The sequence below is a fragment of the Anabas testudineus genome, chromosome 15 (assembly GCF_900324465.2).
Source record: "Anabas testudineus chromosome 15, fAnaTes1.2, whole genome shotgun sequence".
NCBI classification, from domain to species: Eukaryota; Metazoa; Chordata; class Actinopteri; order Anabantiformes; family Anabantidae; genus Anabas; species Anabas testudineus.
In genome coordinates, this window is record NC_046624.1 from 9301138 (window position 1) to 9318365 (window position 17228).

A 17228-nucleotide genomic window follows, 5' to 3' on the forward strand; every position below is an offset into this window, starting at 1 on the left:
GTTTACCATGTTGATAAAGCGGATCAGCCAGTCCAAAACAGGTCTGTCCACAAGGCGTTCTCATTCTTGCTCAGCTGAGAGCTACGAGCCAGTGCGTCACGTCCCTGTGTGCATTTATGGTGTTTGTGCTGGATTAGCAAAGCCTGAGAAATGTATCAAAGGTCAGAATGGATTCCAGTGTCAGAGGAGAGACCAAATAGAGATCGAGCCAGCGGGAAATGCAGTGAGAGAGAGAGAGACAGAGAGAGAGACAGAGAGAGGCAGAGAGAGACTGACCAGTTCTCAGCTGTGAGTGTCTGAGAATCAACCAAAGGAAACAATTCAACTCAGAGTTTCGTGAGCTTTACTCTATGACTGGCTGCTGGGCTGCCTGCCATTGTTTATGATGTGCTATTTGCACAGCATGAGGATACCAGTAAGGGATAATGGCTCCTCAGAACAAGCGTGGCTTACTGAGCATTTTGCCTGAACACAGCTTTGATACTGTTGATGGGGAAGAGACTGACTGACTGTCAGCCATGGGAAACATCTGTGGCTGTGTCCGGAGTCCTAAAGAGGAATGCTATGTTGACCCAAAGAAAGCCCCGCTTAACCCTGAATCTAAGGAGCTCAAAGGTCGCCGCTATTTTCAGAGGAAGAAGAGGAAATCGGAGGATTTTCAGCGTGTTGGATCTTTTAAGAGCCCTGGAAATGAGGACTTTACAAGTGGGGCCACCTGTGGTAGTGCAGAGCTTCAGGACGGCCCAGACAGGAGAAGAGAGGAGAACCAAGCAGAGCTGGATAAACCATCACAGGTGGAGAAGCATGTATCCAGACAAGACAGCATCAGCAAAGGTGTCTATGTTGGCGAGGTACCAGTTTTGATCCTCAGAGGCGCCTGTAATCAACCTCTCGGCAAGAGGTTTGCATGCAGGTTGGGACGGTTTTCCACAGAGGAGGCAGACAGTGATAGAAGCAGGTCCAGTGTTGAAGGAACACTTCGTTGTATTAGAACAACTTCCAGAGGTGTCTCAGCCAAGGAGGGTCTGCTTGTGAAGAAGCTGCTGCAACGCCAGTTAAGGAGAGCTGTTAGCTTTGGAGCAGTGGAGCACACGCTGCAGACTCTGAGGGGTAATGACAGACCTGGGAGTGAGGTAACGTTTGCCAAGATTATATGGGGCTCTCAAGCACACAGGAAGAGGAGACGGAGGGCCTACACCTGCTCTGGTTACGTAGGACGTCTTCCAGCTCCTGCCAAGTGTATTTCTACCGAAGATGAGGTAAACCAAGAATGTGTTATTTATATCCATCATAAGTGGGATTCAAGCTGGATTAATAAGGCTTTGATCAGGGTACGGTGTAATGTACAGTATATTGAACAGTACAAATGAAAATTGATACTGAAATAAAGCAATTCTTTTAAACAACGTCCTTTTTTTATTGTCTCGTTACATACGTTCATATTCCCTCAGCAGTCTATGGATTGTAGAGCATAAAAGACTCAACAATCAGAGTGTCCAGTAAAATTACTGGAACAAGTCGGACTCAGCTCTGTGATATCTATAATCAGGAGGTTATCAGATCATCCCTTGTTTTAAAGTATCGTCAAAGTAAACATTTTAGGACGATCATGATTTCACAGTGGACTATAGAAATGTTTCGGGCCTTCATGTTTACACAGCGTCACTCGTTATTTTGCTCAAGTCACATTGTTTGGTGACAGTATAAGGTGACTGATTGATTAGCTGATTAAGAGGTTGGTTGATTGCTTGATTGACTCAGTGGTTGATTGATTGAAGGCAGTCTTGTGAAAGATACTCTGTGGTTATTGGTTGTTTTTTGTTCGAACCATACTGTGAAGTAAAATGTACTGTGACATGGAAAATAGAAACAAACGTCTGGTGCATACTATGTGCATTTAAACGAACTTATTTCATAAACACATATTGTATTTCCATACGTCTTCTGGTGTGAATGTTATATTTGTTATATATATGATATATATATTTGTTAAATATGGCGTCACCTGTAGATAGAAACTCTTGTTCAGATGTCAAAAATGTGCTGCTGTGCCAACAATACTGTGGAACTTCCTCTGTGGGATTTTTTGCTTCTTGCAGAACACAAATATGTTGTTGTGATTTCTGTATCATGTAGAGTTTTCAAATATGCAATTACACCATTTTGCACAACATACACTGTATGAAAGGTCCATAGTTTGTCCTCGTTTGCACCCAACAATATAACTCATATGCCCTAAGACGGCTGATGAGGACCTAAGACGTCCTCAATGGACACAGTTAAAAAGCTAGACTCAGTGAGGGTATGTGGGTGCATTGGTGCACGTGGCATAAGTAACTTTCACATTTGTGAAGGCACCATTAATGCTGAGGGATATTTGCCAGTGTTGGAGCAAAATATTTGGTCTTTTTCCATGCCAACCACTTTCTGTATGTATTAAAACAGCATGACTCGGAAGTTAAACAGGCCATGTGCTAAACTGTCCTCCAGGCCTGTAGGTGTCACAGATAGATTTTTCTTTGTCTCTGACCCAGGCTTTCTTACCTTAACATCGATGAATCATATATCAAATCTTTTTCTCTTCGGGACAGATCTCAGAGATTCACGTGACAGGGGAGTCTGAAGACATGACAGCCAAGGAGAGGCTGCTGCTCTGGTCCAAGCAGATAACAGATGGCTATGTAGGAGTACGATGTGAAAACTTCACAACCTCCTGGAGAGATGGGAGGCTATTTAACGCCATCATTCATAAATACAGGTACTACAACACAGAAGAACGTCCGGGGTTTTTGCAGATCATTACAGTGTTGTTGTTTAAAGAGTAAAAGTGTTGTAATTTCTTTAACTCTAATTCCTTGTTGTGTATCTTTTCAGTATTCTCTGACTTGATCAGTGTTGCACTTGCCTTACTAGTTTCTCTCTCTGTCTGTCTTGCAGGCCAGACCTGGTTGACATGAGCCGTGTGTCAACACAGACCAACAGATCGAATTTAGAGCATGCGTTTTGCGTAGGTGAACAGCTGGGGGTGGCCAGATTGCTGGACCCCGAGGGTGAGATTCATATACTGTCACTGCCATGTTTTCTTTTGGCTTTACTTTCTAAGTCTTGATGCTATAAATCGTGTGGAGTGAAGTTTGCATTCTGGCTCAGTATATACAGTAGCTCATTTCTCATGTGTTGCATTCGTGACTGTTGAATTTTCCTTTATCAGATGTGGATGTTCAGTCTCCTGATGAGAAATCCGTCATCACATACGTCTCAACACTGTATGACGCCTTCCCCAAAGTACCTGATGGTGTTGATGGAATCAGTCCTAATGTAAGTCAAATCGATCTGTCATTACCTCCACTCAACCTAAGTGAGAGTGCTGAACAGTGTTTTATTGACGATGATCCTTGTGTTCTGAACAGGATGTGGATATCAAATGGGTGGAGTACCAGAACATGATCAAATACCTCAGCCAGTGGATCAAACACAATGTGGCCATAATGTCGGATAGATCATTCCCCAACAACCCTGTGGAACTCAAGGTGTGACACTACGCCCAATAAGCCTTTTTTTATTTTAAATGAATCATTATTATTATATTTTTTTTGTTGTGCAAGTTGAACGTCTTAGTGCTTATAATGTCTGAAAGGTTGTCTGCTGTAACTGAGACTTAAAGTGTTATTGATGGATATGAGGAAGCAGCAGCATCTGTCTGCACAAGAGAGGAAGTCAGTAGCTTCTAACAGCGAACGGCCTTTTATCCAAGCCAAGATGGAGGCGTGGACAAATGCTTAGAGAGCTTTCTGCTGTTTAATATCTGTTCTATTTCTTTTTGTTTTTGTACAAGAGCAAAAACAAATTTTTATTTGAATGTCTGGTTTGTTTTTACAGGCACTTTATACGCAGTATCTGCAGTTTAAAGAACATGAAATCCCATCGAAAGAAAACGAGAAGACAAAAATCAAAAATCTCTACAAAATGCTTGAGGTATACAAATGCAAATCAGTGGAGTGTGTTGCTTTGATCCCACTCTGCATTACTTGTATTCTTACATGTTTGTGGTGTATCTGACAGATGTGGATCGAGTTTGGACGTATTCAGCTGCCCCCGGGTCATCACCCGAACGATGTGGAGAAGGAATGGGGTAAATTAATTGTTGCCATGTTGGAGAGAGAGAAGAGCCTGAGGCCCGAGGTGGAAAGGTATGCAGAGGCACTCACAGAGCAATAATACTCTCTCTGGCCTGGCCCATCATAATGTGATTGAAAGTCTAATCTTTTACCCTAATGTATGTGTTACCTGTCTGTCTAAAAGTTACTATTTAACTCGTACTAGACACGTAGCAAGGTTGGAATGTGAATGCTTGAGGCTCCACACATGGATCCAAATCAATATGTGGTTAATGTTACACTGTGTAAGTTACTTAAAATGCCTTTTAACTTTTACTCAGAAACGTGCTCCAAAACATATTTTAATGTGGAGACGTGTTGTCGAAGCCTTGCTGAACACTTTCTACCAGCAGCGCAGACATATTTGCTTCTAAAATATTGTATATTGGATCAATTAAAAGCTTTTCACACAGTAAACGAGCAAAGATGCTGCGTTAGTCAGCAAAATGTTTTCTAAGGTTGATGTAGGTGGCGTGCTGTAGTGTTATGTTGCAAGCCCACTAATGTCTCTACTGAAACCAAACACTGAGGGTTAGCGTTGTATGCCAGAGTGTGATTGTCTTACTAAAGCAGAAATCCCCTAACTGACCCATTCCAACCCATGATATGGGTATTTCTGTATGTGATTACCTGCCGCCAGCATGCACGCTTCCACTTTCACAGGTGGTCATGTTATTTGCAAAACTCTCAGGAGCAAATCTAGATTTGAGTAACTTTCCTAAGACACATATTTACAAATGTTAACAACCCAAATAGCTGGATTATAAATAAGAACATAGCTGATCTGATGTTTTAAAGAGTGTCCGTCATGTTTTTGAGCTCTGTCTTTTGCATCTTATCTGCAGTGCAGATCTTATTAGTGTGGAAACTCACGTGTCGTGTTTTGGATTTGGAAGTTCTCAGTTAACAGCAGTTGGAAGTTTACATCTCCACTCCTGCCTTTATGGTGTATAAAGAGATCATATTTATGGAATAATGTTAGGTGTGGTGAAAACAGCAAACAGCAATTACAGAAGTTTGGCAGTGCTTCGTACAGTCTCAGTTGTTAGGAGGGTGGACTGTCTCAACCTGCTTTTTAATTTTTATCCCCTTAGGGCAGCATATTATTACAGGGTGGGATTCGTTTTACATGCTCCTCACCTGGCTGTGACACTATAAATAGGAGCTCGTTGAAAGCCGTTCCATCAGTCAGTTCTGCGTATGCTCGCAGGCGAACTCTACAGGTCACATCGAGGCTGGGATCCCTACACGCGGATGGTTAGGATGAGAAACAGTGATCGTTTGACTGGCTGGGAATAGCAGAGGTTGTTCACTGTGTAAAGAAACATGGCCTATTTTAGTGGGATCTCGTCTGTTAGCAACAGTAGCTTCACCAGCTTGGGCTCCAATGACACCATCATCACTGAGCCTTTACAAATTAACAGCTCCATCTTTCTCAACAACAACATTGCTTACGGATCCCGGTGAGATTACAGCGTGTTGACTGGACATTTGTGAAGCGTTTTTGAAGTGCTAATAACTTCCATGTCATCTTATCGTTTCGTTTGGTTTCTTGTAGGCTTGAGATGTTGCAGCAGATTGCCAACAGGGTCCAGCGGGACTGTGTTACTGGCGAGGACAAACTGGCTCTGGCAAGGACAGCCCTACAGTCTGTAAGTTTTGCGCAAGCTCTGTTTGACTTCATGTAAGTTACGACCAAATAGAACTGAAACAAACATTCTTGGTCTCAAATTTTGAGTCTCTCTTTTTGTTTGTTTTCCTCTGCTAAGGATGCAAAACGTCTTGAGTCTGGCATTCAGTTCCTCAATGAAGCTGAGATTGCTGGATACCTGTTAGAATGTGAGAATATCCTCAGACAACAAGTAGTGGACATCCAAATTCTCCTGGATGGAAAATTCCCCTTTGCAGATCAGCTTGTTCAAAGGTACGAAGTCAATTCAGGAGTAAATAGATTGAGTAAACAGATTTTTTACATTAGTTGATATTGTTGTTGCTTTCTTTAACACAGGGTGTCAAAGCTCCGGGATGACCTTTTAGTCTTGAGAGCTGAGTGTTCTTCTGTGTACAGCAAAGGTCGCACCCTGACAACAGAACAAACCAAAATGATGATCTCAGGCATCACACAAAGTCTGAACTCTGGCTTCTCCCAGAACATCAACACAAACCTGACACCAGCTCTCACTCCTGCACTCACACCAGGGGGGTTAGGAACCCCTGGCTCCACATTCACCTCTAGCCTTACACCGTGTCTGACCCCATCTTTGACCCCTGCCTTGACTCCCGGTCTGCAGCCAACTTCAGTCCAGAGCTACACGGGGAGCGGTGGTGGTGGCGGCATGGACCCAGTCAGCCTCAGGCAATTGAAACACATGCAAATCCGCAAGCCCTTACTGAAATCCTCCCTGGCAGATCCCAACATGACGGAAGAGGAGGTCAACATGAAATACGTTCAGGACCTCCTAAACTGGGTGGAAGAGATGCAGGTGAGCAGTTACGGTCGGTTTGTTAATAAATCATTGTACCTTCAATTACGTGCACTTAAAATAAGATACTGAATATCAGCTTTTTTGTTATGTTTTAAAGTTGCAGCTGGATCGTTCCGAGTGGGGATCAGATTTGCCAAGCGTGGAAATGCATTTAGAGAATCACAAAAGTGTACATAGAGCCATTGAAGAATTTCAGCTGAGTCTTAAAGATGCCAAACTGAGTGAAGTAAGTGTTGTGGAGTTTCTCTGTTGTAGTTGGCACATCAACAATAACTGTCACTCACAAACTTAAAATAAATGTAATAAATGAAAAGAAACCAAAACATGTTTATTTTCTCAGATTCAGATGACCATACCCCTGAAGTTAAATTATTCAGATAAACTGAACAAACTAGAAAGGCAGTATGAAAGACTATTGGTAAGTGATATACTGAGTTCAACAGTTACAGTCTGAAATCTGTGCTGCTGCAAATGTTATAAATCATTTCTGTGACTTTTCCCATTTCCTTTCAGAGCTGTTCAAGGGAGCGACAAAGCCACCTGGAAAGCCTGCATGACTTTGTGTCACAGGCAACTCAGGAGCTCATCTGGCTGAATGAGAAGGAGGAAGAGGAGGTTGCATTTGACTGGAGCGATCGCAACAGCAGCATCTCCAAGAAAAGAGACTACCATGCTGTACGTCATTTAAAGTTTTTTGTTTTGATTTGTTTAAACAGTCTTTGGCTGTGTTACAACTCTGTTAATCTAAGAAACCATCATCTTAGTGGAGGTATTTGTCCATGTATTTTGGCCTGAACGATTGAATGAGAGGATGGAGTGACTGCCTGCTTGTCAAAGATACTCACCTTAATGTTTTTATACAGGACCTGATGAGGGAACTGGATGAAAAGGAGGAAGTTGTCAAGTCTGTGCAGGATAAGGCAGAACGCCTTATGTTCAAGAACCACCCAGCCAAGCTAACTATTGAAGTAAGCCCTATTTTCCTCTCAGCTTTGTGGTCAGAATGACATTTGGTCTTTTAAATTGTGAGCTTGCAGTCTGGTCTCCACCCTGCATTCAGCTGATACAATAAATAAAAGATTGTGAAGTCCTGTTTCAGCTTGAAATGTTCTCACTGTTACAACTGGATGTTTGATTTGTGTGTGTTTCTCCTCCAGGCATACAGAGCTGCCATGCAGACACAGTGGAGCTGGATCTTACAGCTTTGCTCATGTGTAGAACAGCATCTCAAGGAAAATGCTGTTTATTTTGAGGTGACTTTGTTTTTAAATCAACACAGCAAAGTGCATTTAATGTTCTACAGCTAATGTTTTATATTGTTTTTTTTTTTTCTGAGCAGTTTTTCAGTGATGCCAAAGAGTCCATAGATTACCTTAAGGGCTTGCAAGATGCCATTCAAAGAAAATACAGCTGTGATAGAACCAGCAGCCTACACAGACTGGAGGATCTCATTCAGGAGTCCATGGTAAACTTCTAAAGATACGCAGGGTGTGTGAACAAGCTAATAACCAAACAAGCACAAGCACATGCCATTGTTGTTGTGTGTCCCCAGGATGAGAAGGAGCAGCTTCTTCAGTACCGCAGCACTGTAGCTGGTTTAGTGGGCAGGGCCAAGAATATTGTGCAGCTGAGACCCAGGAACCCCGAAAGCCCTGTGCGGTCCTCCATCCCTGTGAAAGCCATATGTGATTATCGTCAGATAGAGGTAGTGTTTTTTTATGCCAGATCACACCGCGTTTCATTTTAAAGTTCTATAGTAAAACTGTGCAAAATGTCTAAAGTACATCACAACTCTTTCAGATTACTATTTATAAAGATGATGAGTGCCTATTGGCCAATAACTCTCATCGGGCCAAGTGGAAAGTCATCAATCCAGCAGGAAATGAGGCCATGGTGCCCTCTGTTTGCTTCACTGTACCTCCACCCAACAAAGAGGCCGTTGATATGGCCACAAGGTAAAATGCTATTATTGATTTTGTGTCTTGAGTTTCTTGCTCTGTACTAAAGATAACGTTAATTCCTGATATTCAAATACCCTTGAACATGTTCTATTGTCATATTAAGAGCTCTTGTTTTCCCTGCAGAACTGAGCAGTTATATCAGAATGTCTTGGCCCTCTGGCACCACTCCCATATCAACATGAAGAGCGTGGCATCCTGGCATTATTTAATGGCTGATATACGAGCAGTGCGCAACTGGAATGTGGCCTCAGTACGTTTGTTTTCTTTTGTTTTCCTCTTTTAGGTTATTTTATCTGTTCAGATGATCAAAGGAAAAATGCAAAGTATGTTTGTCTTATTTCCACTTTTATTTCTCTGATCTAGATAAAGACTATGCTACCAGGTGAGCATCAGCAGGTCTTGAGCAACCTCCAGTCGCACTTTGAAGAGTTCCTGGAAGACAGTGAGGAGTCCGAGGTATTCACGGTGTCAGACTGCGCCCAGTTAGAGAGAGATGTTGCTGCCTGCAAGGAATACTACCAAGAACTGCTCAGATCTGCAGAAAGAGGCAAGGCTCAGATTTCCTTCCTTCCCAGCAAGGTGTAGCTGGTGCACATTGAACATAACTGCAAAGGAAATCCACAGCTCTTTAAGCCCTTTAAGTCTCAAGTTAATGCCTTTTGGAATTGTGCTGTTTTTCTTGGATCAAGAAGAGGGGGCTGGCTGTGCTGTGAATGTAAAGCAAATATATTTATATGTGTGGTTTTACATAGAGTGGAATACCTGGACATAGACACATGTAGAAGAAATGTACATAAACACCTCTCTTTTATCAAAATACGTGATTAAAACCATATTTGTATGACTTCAACTTCAGCATAAAGTGCCACCCACCTGCAACAGGTCTTATGGTACTTTGGCTTATGATACCACCTAGAGGTGATCTAGGTGAAGTTACTGCTAGTTACTGTGTAACTCTGTAAGTTTAACATTTTACCATGTGATTTTGCCACATAAGCTTTGGCTAACTGTCTGCTCTTATATTAGTACTCTTTCTAATTCAATTTCTCTGGTGAACAGAGGAACACGAGGAGTCAGTCAACAATCATTACATCTCAGAAATACGCAACATCCGCATGCATTTGGAGGCCCACGAAGAACACCTGATCAGACAAATCCGAACACCGCTGGAGCGAGACGACCTGGAGCAGAGTCTCCAGCGCATCACAGAACATGAGGTACACAGCGGCACATCAAACAATAATCAACAACTAATAATTTAACAGTAAGAACTTTCTAATGCTGTCATTTCAATCTTGAATTTTCACACGTACTTTGCAGAGGAAGACGGCAGAGCTGAACAAACTGAAGGAAGATCTTGATGCCATGAAGGAGAAGTGTGAGCTGTTCCTCAGACAAGCTGCAGGTTCTCCATCTGTACCAACACTTTCTTCTGAGCTCACTATCCTTGTTCAGAGCATGAGCCAAGTGTACTCCATGTCTTCCATTTATATGGACAAGTAAGACATTCCCTTTATCGTCCAAATGTAATTAAAGTGTTTTTAATAGCTGAATCAATGACAAATTGACTTTTCTGTGTAGACTTAAAACAGTGAGCTTAGTGGTGAAGCACAGCCAGACCGCAGAGGCACTAGTTAAAGCCTACGAATCTAAACTCTATGAGGAAGATGCCATGAACTCTGACGTCAAGTCCATTGAGACTGTCATTTCAACACTTAAGGTAAAACACTATTTGGAAAACATTTAGTACTGGAAGCGTTTGTAGTTCAGGTTGAGTACTCATTCTTCTTTCTGGTTATAGCAATGGCGGACAGAGGTTGATGAGAAGCAGGAGGTTTTCCACGACATGGAGGATGAGCTGCAGAAAGCACGAGTCATCAGTGACCGCATGTTCAAGGCCCATAATGAGCGGGATTTTGATCTTGACTGGCACAAGGAGAAGGCTGATCAGCTGAGTGAGCGATGGCAGAACATTCATGTCCAGATTGACAGCAGGTTAGAAAGGAACCTTTGCACCATTATTACATTATGAGGCCATGTTGAAACATTTTAAATGTTTCTAAGAACAGTTCTTGAGGTTATCTGTTCATTTTCAGACTTCGGGACCTGGATGGTATCAGCAAATCTCTGAAACACTATAAAGACTCTTACAGTACTCTTGATGAATGGGTCAGAGAAATGGAAGCAGCACAGCTAAAAGCTCAGGAAAACAAGCCTGAAGATAGCAAGGCACTGGCTGAGCTGCTAAACAAACAGAAGGTAGGATACGCATTAACATCTTGATACTCATCTTCATAGTAAAAAGATACTACAGTCGAATCAATATATTTTTTTAATGTCTGTGTTTTTCAGTTCCTTGTTGCTGAAATTGAACAAAAACAGAGCAGAATCGACGAGTGTCAGAAGTACTCTGAACAGTACTCATCTGCTGTTAAGGTAAATCTATTAATTTCACTTTGATTCAACCTGTTATCTAAATATATACCAAGCCCCCACTTTATAAACAAGATGCATCTGTGTGTGTTTATACACACACTCACATTGATCTATTTTTCTAGGATTATGAACTTCAGCTGATGACCTTCAGAGCGATGGTTGACTCTCAACACAAATCTCCGCTCAAGAAACGGAAGATGCAGAGCTCATCTGATGCCGTTCAGCAGGAGGTAAAACTATGGTTTAACTGTGGCAGAAATCTTGGTTGTTTTATGTACAATAAATGCTCAGTGACGCACTGTTGTTGTTGTGTTTTTTTTTTTGTTTTTTTTATTTCCAACAGTTCATGGATCTCCGAACTCGCTACACTGCTCTTGTGACTCTGATGACACAGTATGTGAAGTTTGCCAGTGAAACGCTGAAAAGAACTGAAGATGAGGAGGTAAGAGGTCCAGTTTTAACGCTGATATCTTTCTGCTTTTACAGTTGGTAATGCCTGCATAGATTTACATTCTTATCTTTGCGTGCTTTGCATCAGCATGTTTTACTGCCTAAGAAGTTGTAAAATTGTAAAATAATGTAAGCGACACCTACATTATTTTTTTTCTCCTCAAACTGTACGACTTCTTCGCTCCCTTTGAAGGTGAACTCTGAATATGTATGGTCTCCTCATCATGAGTGAAGATAATTTGCTTCATTGCACAAAAGAAGCAAAGGGAACATGGTAAACTGGTGCATGTGTGAATGTACAACTCTTTTTATCGCTGGTGATGGTGACTACCTGAGCGCAGAAAGCTCGTTCTTTGACTGAACATCTTTCTTTCATCGTTTCTGTGGGAAACTAAAGCCTCTCCAGGACTTTGGTATTTTATCATTATTAATAATTTAACAACATCGTGTTGTTGAATTTGGTTTGATCCTTTCACAATAGTCTTGCAATTGCAGAATTCTGGAGAGGTTGCTTTATGTTGCTGCAGCACTCTCATACCAAGTAAAATATTCATGCAGTTTATTCCATGAAAGAGTGGATGACTTATTTTTTTGTATTATAGAACAGAAAAGCTTTTCAAAGAGCAGAGAATGCAAAAAGGATGGAGAGCATGGAGCTCCAAAAAACTGCAGGGGAGGTAGAGATTAGTCAACTTAAGCGACTGGTCCATGAACAGGAAGCTTTGCTGGCTCAAAGACAAACACAGCTGGAAAAGTTGGAAGAAGAAGTCGTAACACAACAGAAAATGATTGATGACCTAAACTTTCAGAAATCCCAGCTTGAGCTTGACATTCATCAGTATCGCAACAAATTAGACGTAGTGGTTAAAGACAAAGCTGCCAGTGAGCTGGAGTTAATTCACACAAAAAAAATAATAGAGCAGTCAGAGGCGAAATGGTCTTTGGCTCAGAAAAAACTAAACATTAAAGAAAGCACTGAGGAAGAGATGCAAAGTCAAATCCAGGCTAAAGCTAACAATTTGGCTCAGTTGACTGTCGAGAATGAACCGAAGTCATCTGTAGATAACGAAAATGACAGCATGGCGGCAGGTGTTCTGAAGCAGGAACTAAAGGAACTAATCCTGTTCCAGAAAAGAGCTGAAATGGCTGAGGAGAAAGCACAAATGTACAAAAAGCTGTTGGATGACAGCAATAACCGAGTGAAGAAACTTCAGATGGACATGGAAACTGAAAGAATCAATACAAGCCAGAAATCAGATCAGATCCAGCAGGAAACGCTGAACTTGAAGAAATCCATCAGTGAACTTCAAGAGGAAATTAGATCTCTGCAAAGAGTAAAGTCCTCATTAGAGCAAAACAATTATTTCCAAACCACTGAAGTTGACGGCCTTAAAGAGCAGTTGAAGATCGCCCAAGGAGAACTGCATAAGAAGAGCTCCACAGAGCAGGAAAACAGTTACAAGATTAACAACTTAGAAGAAGAAATAGCTTCAAAGCAGGCGCTGATAGATCAGCTGAAATTCAAATGCAACGAGCTGACGAGGATCAATGTCTCATCCGACAGTGACGTCCGAGGTCTTCAGATCCAGATGGAGTCACTGGAGAAAGAGAGGGCGTTTTCTGAGCAAAAGATTAAGTCTTTAAAGAGTGAAATAGAGAGCTCGAAGCAACAGGTTCAATCAGCTAAAGAGGAATGTGCCCTAATGAAGAGATCCGATCAGGCTCTTCAACTCAAATGTAAAAACCTTGAAGCAGAACTTCAGAATAGTGAGTTACTTGTGTCTCAGTTACAGAAGAAGGTTCATGAGTTAAAAATGACAAATATGGAGATGGAAAATAATCTCAAGAAAGCGAGAACCAAACTTGAACAGGTGATGATGGAAATTGACAGCAAGGATCAGCAAATTAAGATCTATAAGTCACAGGCGGAGGGAAGCAGATCACAGCTCCGAATAATCGAGGAGGAACTAAATAAAAAATCCCAGAGCTCCCACGATCTTCAAATCAAACTACAGGACTACAGTGACGAGGTAAAGAAGATTACTGAACTCCAGCAGAAAATCCAAGCACTCAATTCAAATATTGCCAATTATGAGAAAGAAGTAACAAAACTGAAGTCAGAGTTGAAGTCAGTGAATGCTGAGAAGAATTTAGCAAATCAGAATGTCCACATGCAAAGTGCTGAAATTAATGATTTAAACCTGATTCTCAAGAAAAAGAACAAAACGCTCGAAGAGGAATCTGCTGAGAGGCAAAAATATCTCAATAAAATCAAGACATTAGAAGACGAGCTTTTCAAACATAAGCTCAGTATTAAAACTGCTCAGTCTAGCTCTGACAAATCTCAGTCTAATCTACAGCATGAGAATCTGGTTCTTAAGCGTGAGAAAGCTGAGGCATTACAGAAAAACATCTCACTGGGATCCGAAGTCAAAACACTAAAAGAAAAGCTGCAATACACCCAAACAGAAAAAGAGAAAAAGGAAAAAGAAAACTCTGTCCTTCAGCTAAGAGCTCAGGAGATGGAAGAACAACTGGGCAAGTGCAAGAAAATGCTAGAGGAGTTAAAGGCTAAACTAGAACTTCAGAAAGAGGCCTATGAGAGGCAGCTGCTGTTAGTGCAGACTGAGATAGAGAAAAAACTCATTTTACTACAGTCTGAAAATGACAAGTCAAACAAACATAGTGCAGAATTAGGAGAAATGCTCAATAAATATTTCAAACAAAGTACGACACAAATAAAAACCACGCATCAGGTCACATTGGAAACAAAGCAACAAATGGAGCAACAAATGCAACTGCAAATCAAAATGGACAAACTGCAACAAGACAAAGCAATGCTCAGCCAAGACCTGTCGAAGGCAAAATCCCAAATTACACAACTGGAGGAAGAGAGGCTTAAACTCAACTTAAAAATCAGCGCTTTGCAAAGCCTCTGCAATGAACAGTCAAAGGAGTCAGCTAAGATTAAAGAGATGTTGACAGACAGTGAGTGGAAACTTACACTGAAGGAAACCGAGGAGAGAGCTCTTCGAGAACAAATGGAGTCATACGTCAAAGAGATTAAAAACCTGCAGGAAAAGCTGTTAGTGCCGGCTGTAGGGATGAAGCTTGACAACTTGAGGAAGAATAAACAGGATGTCAGTGAAGCCAGTGATCAGTATGTGAAAGACAACATGGCTGCTTCATTGAAGACAGATTTGTCAATGATGCAAAAGGTGGCACCCTCATATGAAAGCACAAAATGCAAGATGGAGGAAGATATTCTCAAAAAGAAAGTGTCCTCAGAGGTATGGATGAAGTCAGTTTAAACACTATTGTATTTAGTAATCAAATCTATTACATTTTATCAATGTACAGTTTTTTAAATATTTATCAAAGTTCTTATTTAGGAGTTGTGAATGTGTCATTTATGACCTAAAGGTTCTTCCAATATTACATCTACAGATCACAGCAATGGAGAAAGAAAAGATTCTTGAAGGACTGAAACAAGTCAAACAAGACAAAACTGAAGTCATCCTGAGCCAAAGCCTCCATGACTCACTAACCAAGAACACTTTGAGTAGCCCTACTGCTTCTCTCCTACAAAAAGACGTGCAAAACACGACCTATAAGATTGCGACAATGCATGGATACATGGCCCTGTGTGGACTAGCGGAGCAAAAGTCGAATGAAAGTCAAAGCATCACCAAAACAAAAACCTATCAGATTAGGGAAACGTGTGAATCTGTAACTATGTCAGAGAAGAGTTTGACAGACAGTGCAAAGCTGAGTGTGACATATTCAACTTCCCAAAAGCTGCCAGAACTCAAAGGAAGCACAACTATTCAACGCTTGATCAAACTTAAACTCTTGGAGGAAGAGGTTTTGCGTAAGCTGGAGATGGGTCTTGTTACAGCAGAAGAGTTGCAAGCAGCACTTGCTCCGTACACTGGCAAACCAACTACAATTGCTGGAGTTTACGTGGACTCAAGTAAGAAGAAGATTTCCTTCCTAGAAGCTGCTGAGAAAGGCTTCTTAGCAAAGACTTATGCACTTGAGTTTCTCGTGGCTCAAGCTGCAACAGGAAGTCTTACAGATGTGGCCACAGGAAAAACATACACAGTTCAAGAGGCTCTGGAGAAAGGTATTGTAGAGACAAGCCTGAAAGACAAACTGATAGAGGCAGAAAAAGCTGTTAGCGGCTACCTCCATGCTGGCAAAAAGCTGTGTGTGTTTGAAGCAATGGAGGAAAGGATTCTCGATAGGTACTCAGGCAAGAAGATCCTTGAGATACAGGTTTCCACTGGAGGAGTGATGATCCCAGAGACTGGTGTCCGGGTGCCGGCTAGCATCGCTGTTGATCAAGGTCTTTTGAACAAGGAGATTCTACAGAGTCTCTATGATCCCATAAGTAACCCTAAAGGTTTCCACAACCCTGATACAGGACAGAAAGCATACTACTCTGAAATACTTAAGAGTTGCCTTTATGACATCGATGGCTGCATGTTTCTCTTTCCATTCGGTGAGAGACACCTAACAAATGTCTCTCCCGCCAGTTCTCACAGAGTGTCTGTTATCAGCAGCAGTTGTGGTATTGAAATGTCAACATATGAAGCGTTCAAGGGGAAACTCATTGACAAGAGGACGTATCTGTTTCTGTCACAGCAGGAAAGTGAGTGGCAGGAAAAGTCCATAGTTGGCAGCAGTGGAAACCCACTTCACATCATTGTTGATGTCAGAAGTGGTCGACAACTTTGTTTAGAGTCTGCCTTAAGTCAGAGGTTTCTTGAAACAGCTGAACTTGAAAGCTACCGCAGCGGTCTTCTTAGTATCTATGAGATTGTGGACATCATATTTTCAAGAATGGTTGTTGTGGAGGACGTTAACAGCCCCATTGCTGGTCTCTGGGATCTCACTCGGGGGAAAAGGCTGTCAGTTTTTCAGGGTTTTCTAGAGGGTTTCATCGATAGAGCTACTGCCTTAAGGCTGTTAGAGGCCCAGGCCTGTACTGGAGGTATTTGTGACCCCTCTTCAGGGGAGAAGGTCACTCTCTCCGAGGCTCTTAAAAGAGGTCTTTCAGATGATGCTTTGAATCAGCAGCTTCAAAAGTTTGTGCAGGCATTTAATGGCATTGTTCACCCGAAGACTGGAAAGGCGTTGTCTATTTCCCAGGCCGTTCAGGAAAATCTCTTCCCAAAGGATGCTGGTTTTCGCTGCATTGAGTCCCAGCTCCTAACTGGAGGACTGATAAGCCCTGACACTCATGATAGAGTCTCACTTGAGGAAGTCATTCAGAGTGGCCTTGTTGACAAAAGTACTGCCTCTGTACTCAAAGATGAGAAGTTCGACACCAAAAGCCTCACCTGTCCAAAGACCAAGAGAAGAATCACCTTCAGAGAGGCACTCGAAAGAAGTGTGTACGACTGCCACACTGGGTTAAGGTTACTCGAGGCCACAAAAGCTTTTGGTTTTGGAGCCAAATCAACATTTCATTATGTCTGGGCATTTATGCAATAAAGTACATATATGATGGTTCATAACATAAAAACAAAACAGGATTCACTTTGGTTGTGTTGATTGTAAAGTTCCCTTGATGTCGCTGATATCACATATTTACACACAGCTAATAGTGGTTGACCTTTGGTGTATTCAGTCTGATTAGAAATGTGTTTGGCATTCGCTCTACAGTGTTTTCTTTCTTTCTTTTTTTATTGTAACAAAGTTAACCATGGTGTCAAAAATGCATCTGTTCTGAT

At 41.7% G+C, this 17228-nt stretch overlaps 2 protein-coding genes across 5 annotated transcripts in view; both read left to right on the forward strand.

Annotated features, from left to right (window-relative positions):
* The window catches only part of dst (dystonin), an 85462-nt gene that overhangs the window by 23746 nt on the left and 44488 nt on the right, over positions 1-17228 (forward strand). For 3 of the 4 annotated variants that reach the window (XM_026354080.1, XM_026354078.1, XM_026354079.1), the window contains 27 exons: positions 2592-2758; positions 2938-3050; positions 3212-3318; positions 3411-3530; positions 3880-3975; positions 4063-4190; positions 5716-5809; positions 5927-6081; positions 6166-6640; positions 6741-6869; positions 6984-7061; positions 7157-7318; positions 7507-7611; positions 7801-7896; positions 7983-8108; positions 8196-8348; positions 8444-8598; positions 8728-8854; positions 8968-9151; positions 9664-9821; positions 9925-10103; positions 10186-10324; positions 10406-10599; positions 10701-10863; positions 10957-11040; positions 11163-11270; positions 11384-11482. In XM_026354080.1, the coding sequence (XP_026209865.1) occupies positions 2592-2758; positions 2938-3050; positions 3212-3318; positions 3411-3530; positions 3880-3975; positions 4063-4190; positions 5716-5809; positions 5927-6081; positions 6166-6640; positions 6741-6869; positions 6984-7061; positions 7157-7318; positions 7507-7611; positions 7801-7896; positions 7983-8108; positions 8196-8348; positions 8444-8598; positions 8728-8854; positions 8968-9151; positions 9664-9821; positions 9925-10103; positions 10186-10324; positions 10406-10599; positions 10701-10863; positions 10957-11040; positions 11163-11270; positions 11384-11482 (3894 nt within the window). Of the gene's footprint in view, positions 1-77; positions 1260-2591; positions 2759-2937; positions 3051-3211; positions 3319-3410; positions 3531-3879; positions 3976-4062; positions 4191-5715; positions 5810-5926; positions 6082-6165; positions 6641-6740; positions 6870-6983; positions 7062-7156; positions 7319-7506; positions 7612-7800; positions 7897-7982; positions 8109-8195; positions 8349-8443; positions 8599-8727; positions 8855-8967; positions 9152-9663; positions 9822-9924; positions 10104-10185; positions 10325-10405; positions 10600-10700; positions 10864-10956; positions 11041-11162; positions 11271-11383; positions 11483-17228 lie in introns of those variants that run through there. The other variant, XM_026354077.1, reaches the window with a different exon arrangement.
* LOC113158290 (desmoplakin-like) lies at positions 11491-17227 on the forward strand. The gene is made up of 2 exons (XM_026354081.1): positions 11491-14780; positions 14938-17227. The coding sequence occupies exons 1-2, from the start codon at positions 12132-12134 to the stop codon at positions 16987-16989; spliced, it is 4701 nt and encodes a 1566-aa protein (XP_026209866.1). The 5' UTR covers positions 11491-12131; the 3' UTR covers positions 16990-17227.

Coding starts and splice junctions, on each gene's coding strand:
- LOC113158290 (XM_026354081.1), top strand. CDS start 12,132: ATGGAGAGCATGGAGCTCCAAAAAACTGCAGGGGAGGTAGAGATTAGT. Junction 14,781..14,937: donor AAAAGAAAGTGTCCTCAGAG/GTATGGATGAAG, acceptor TTACATCTACAG/ATCACAGCAATGGAGAAAGA.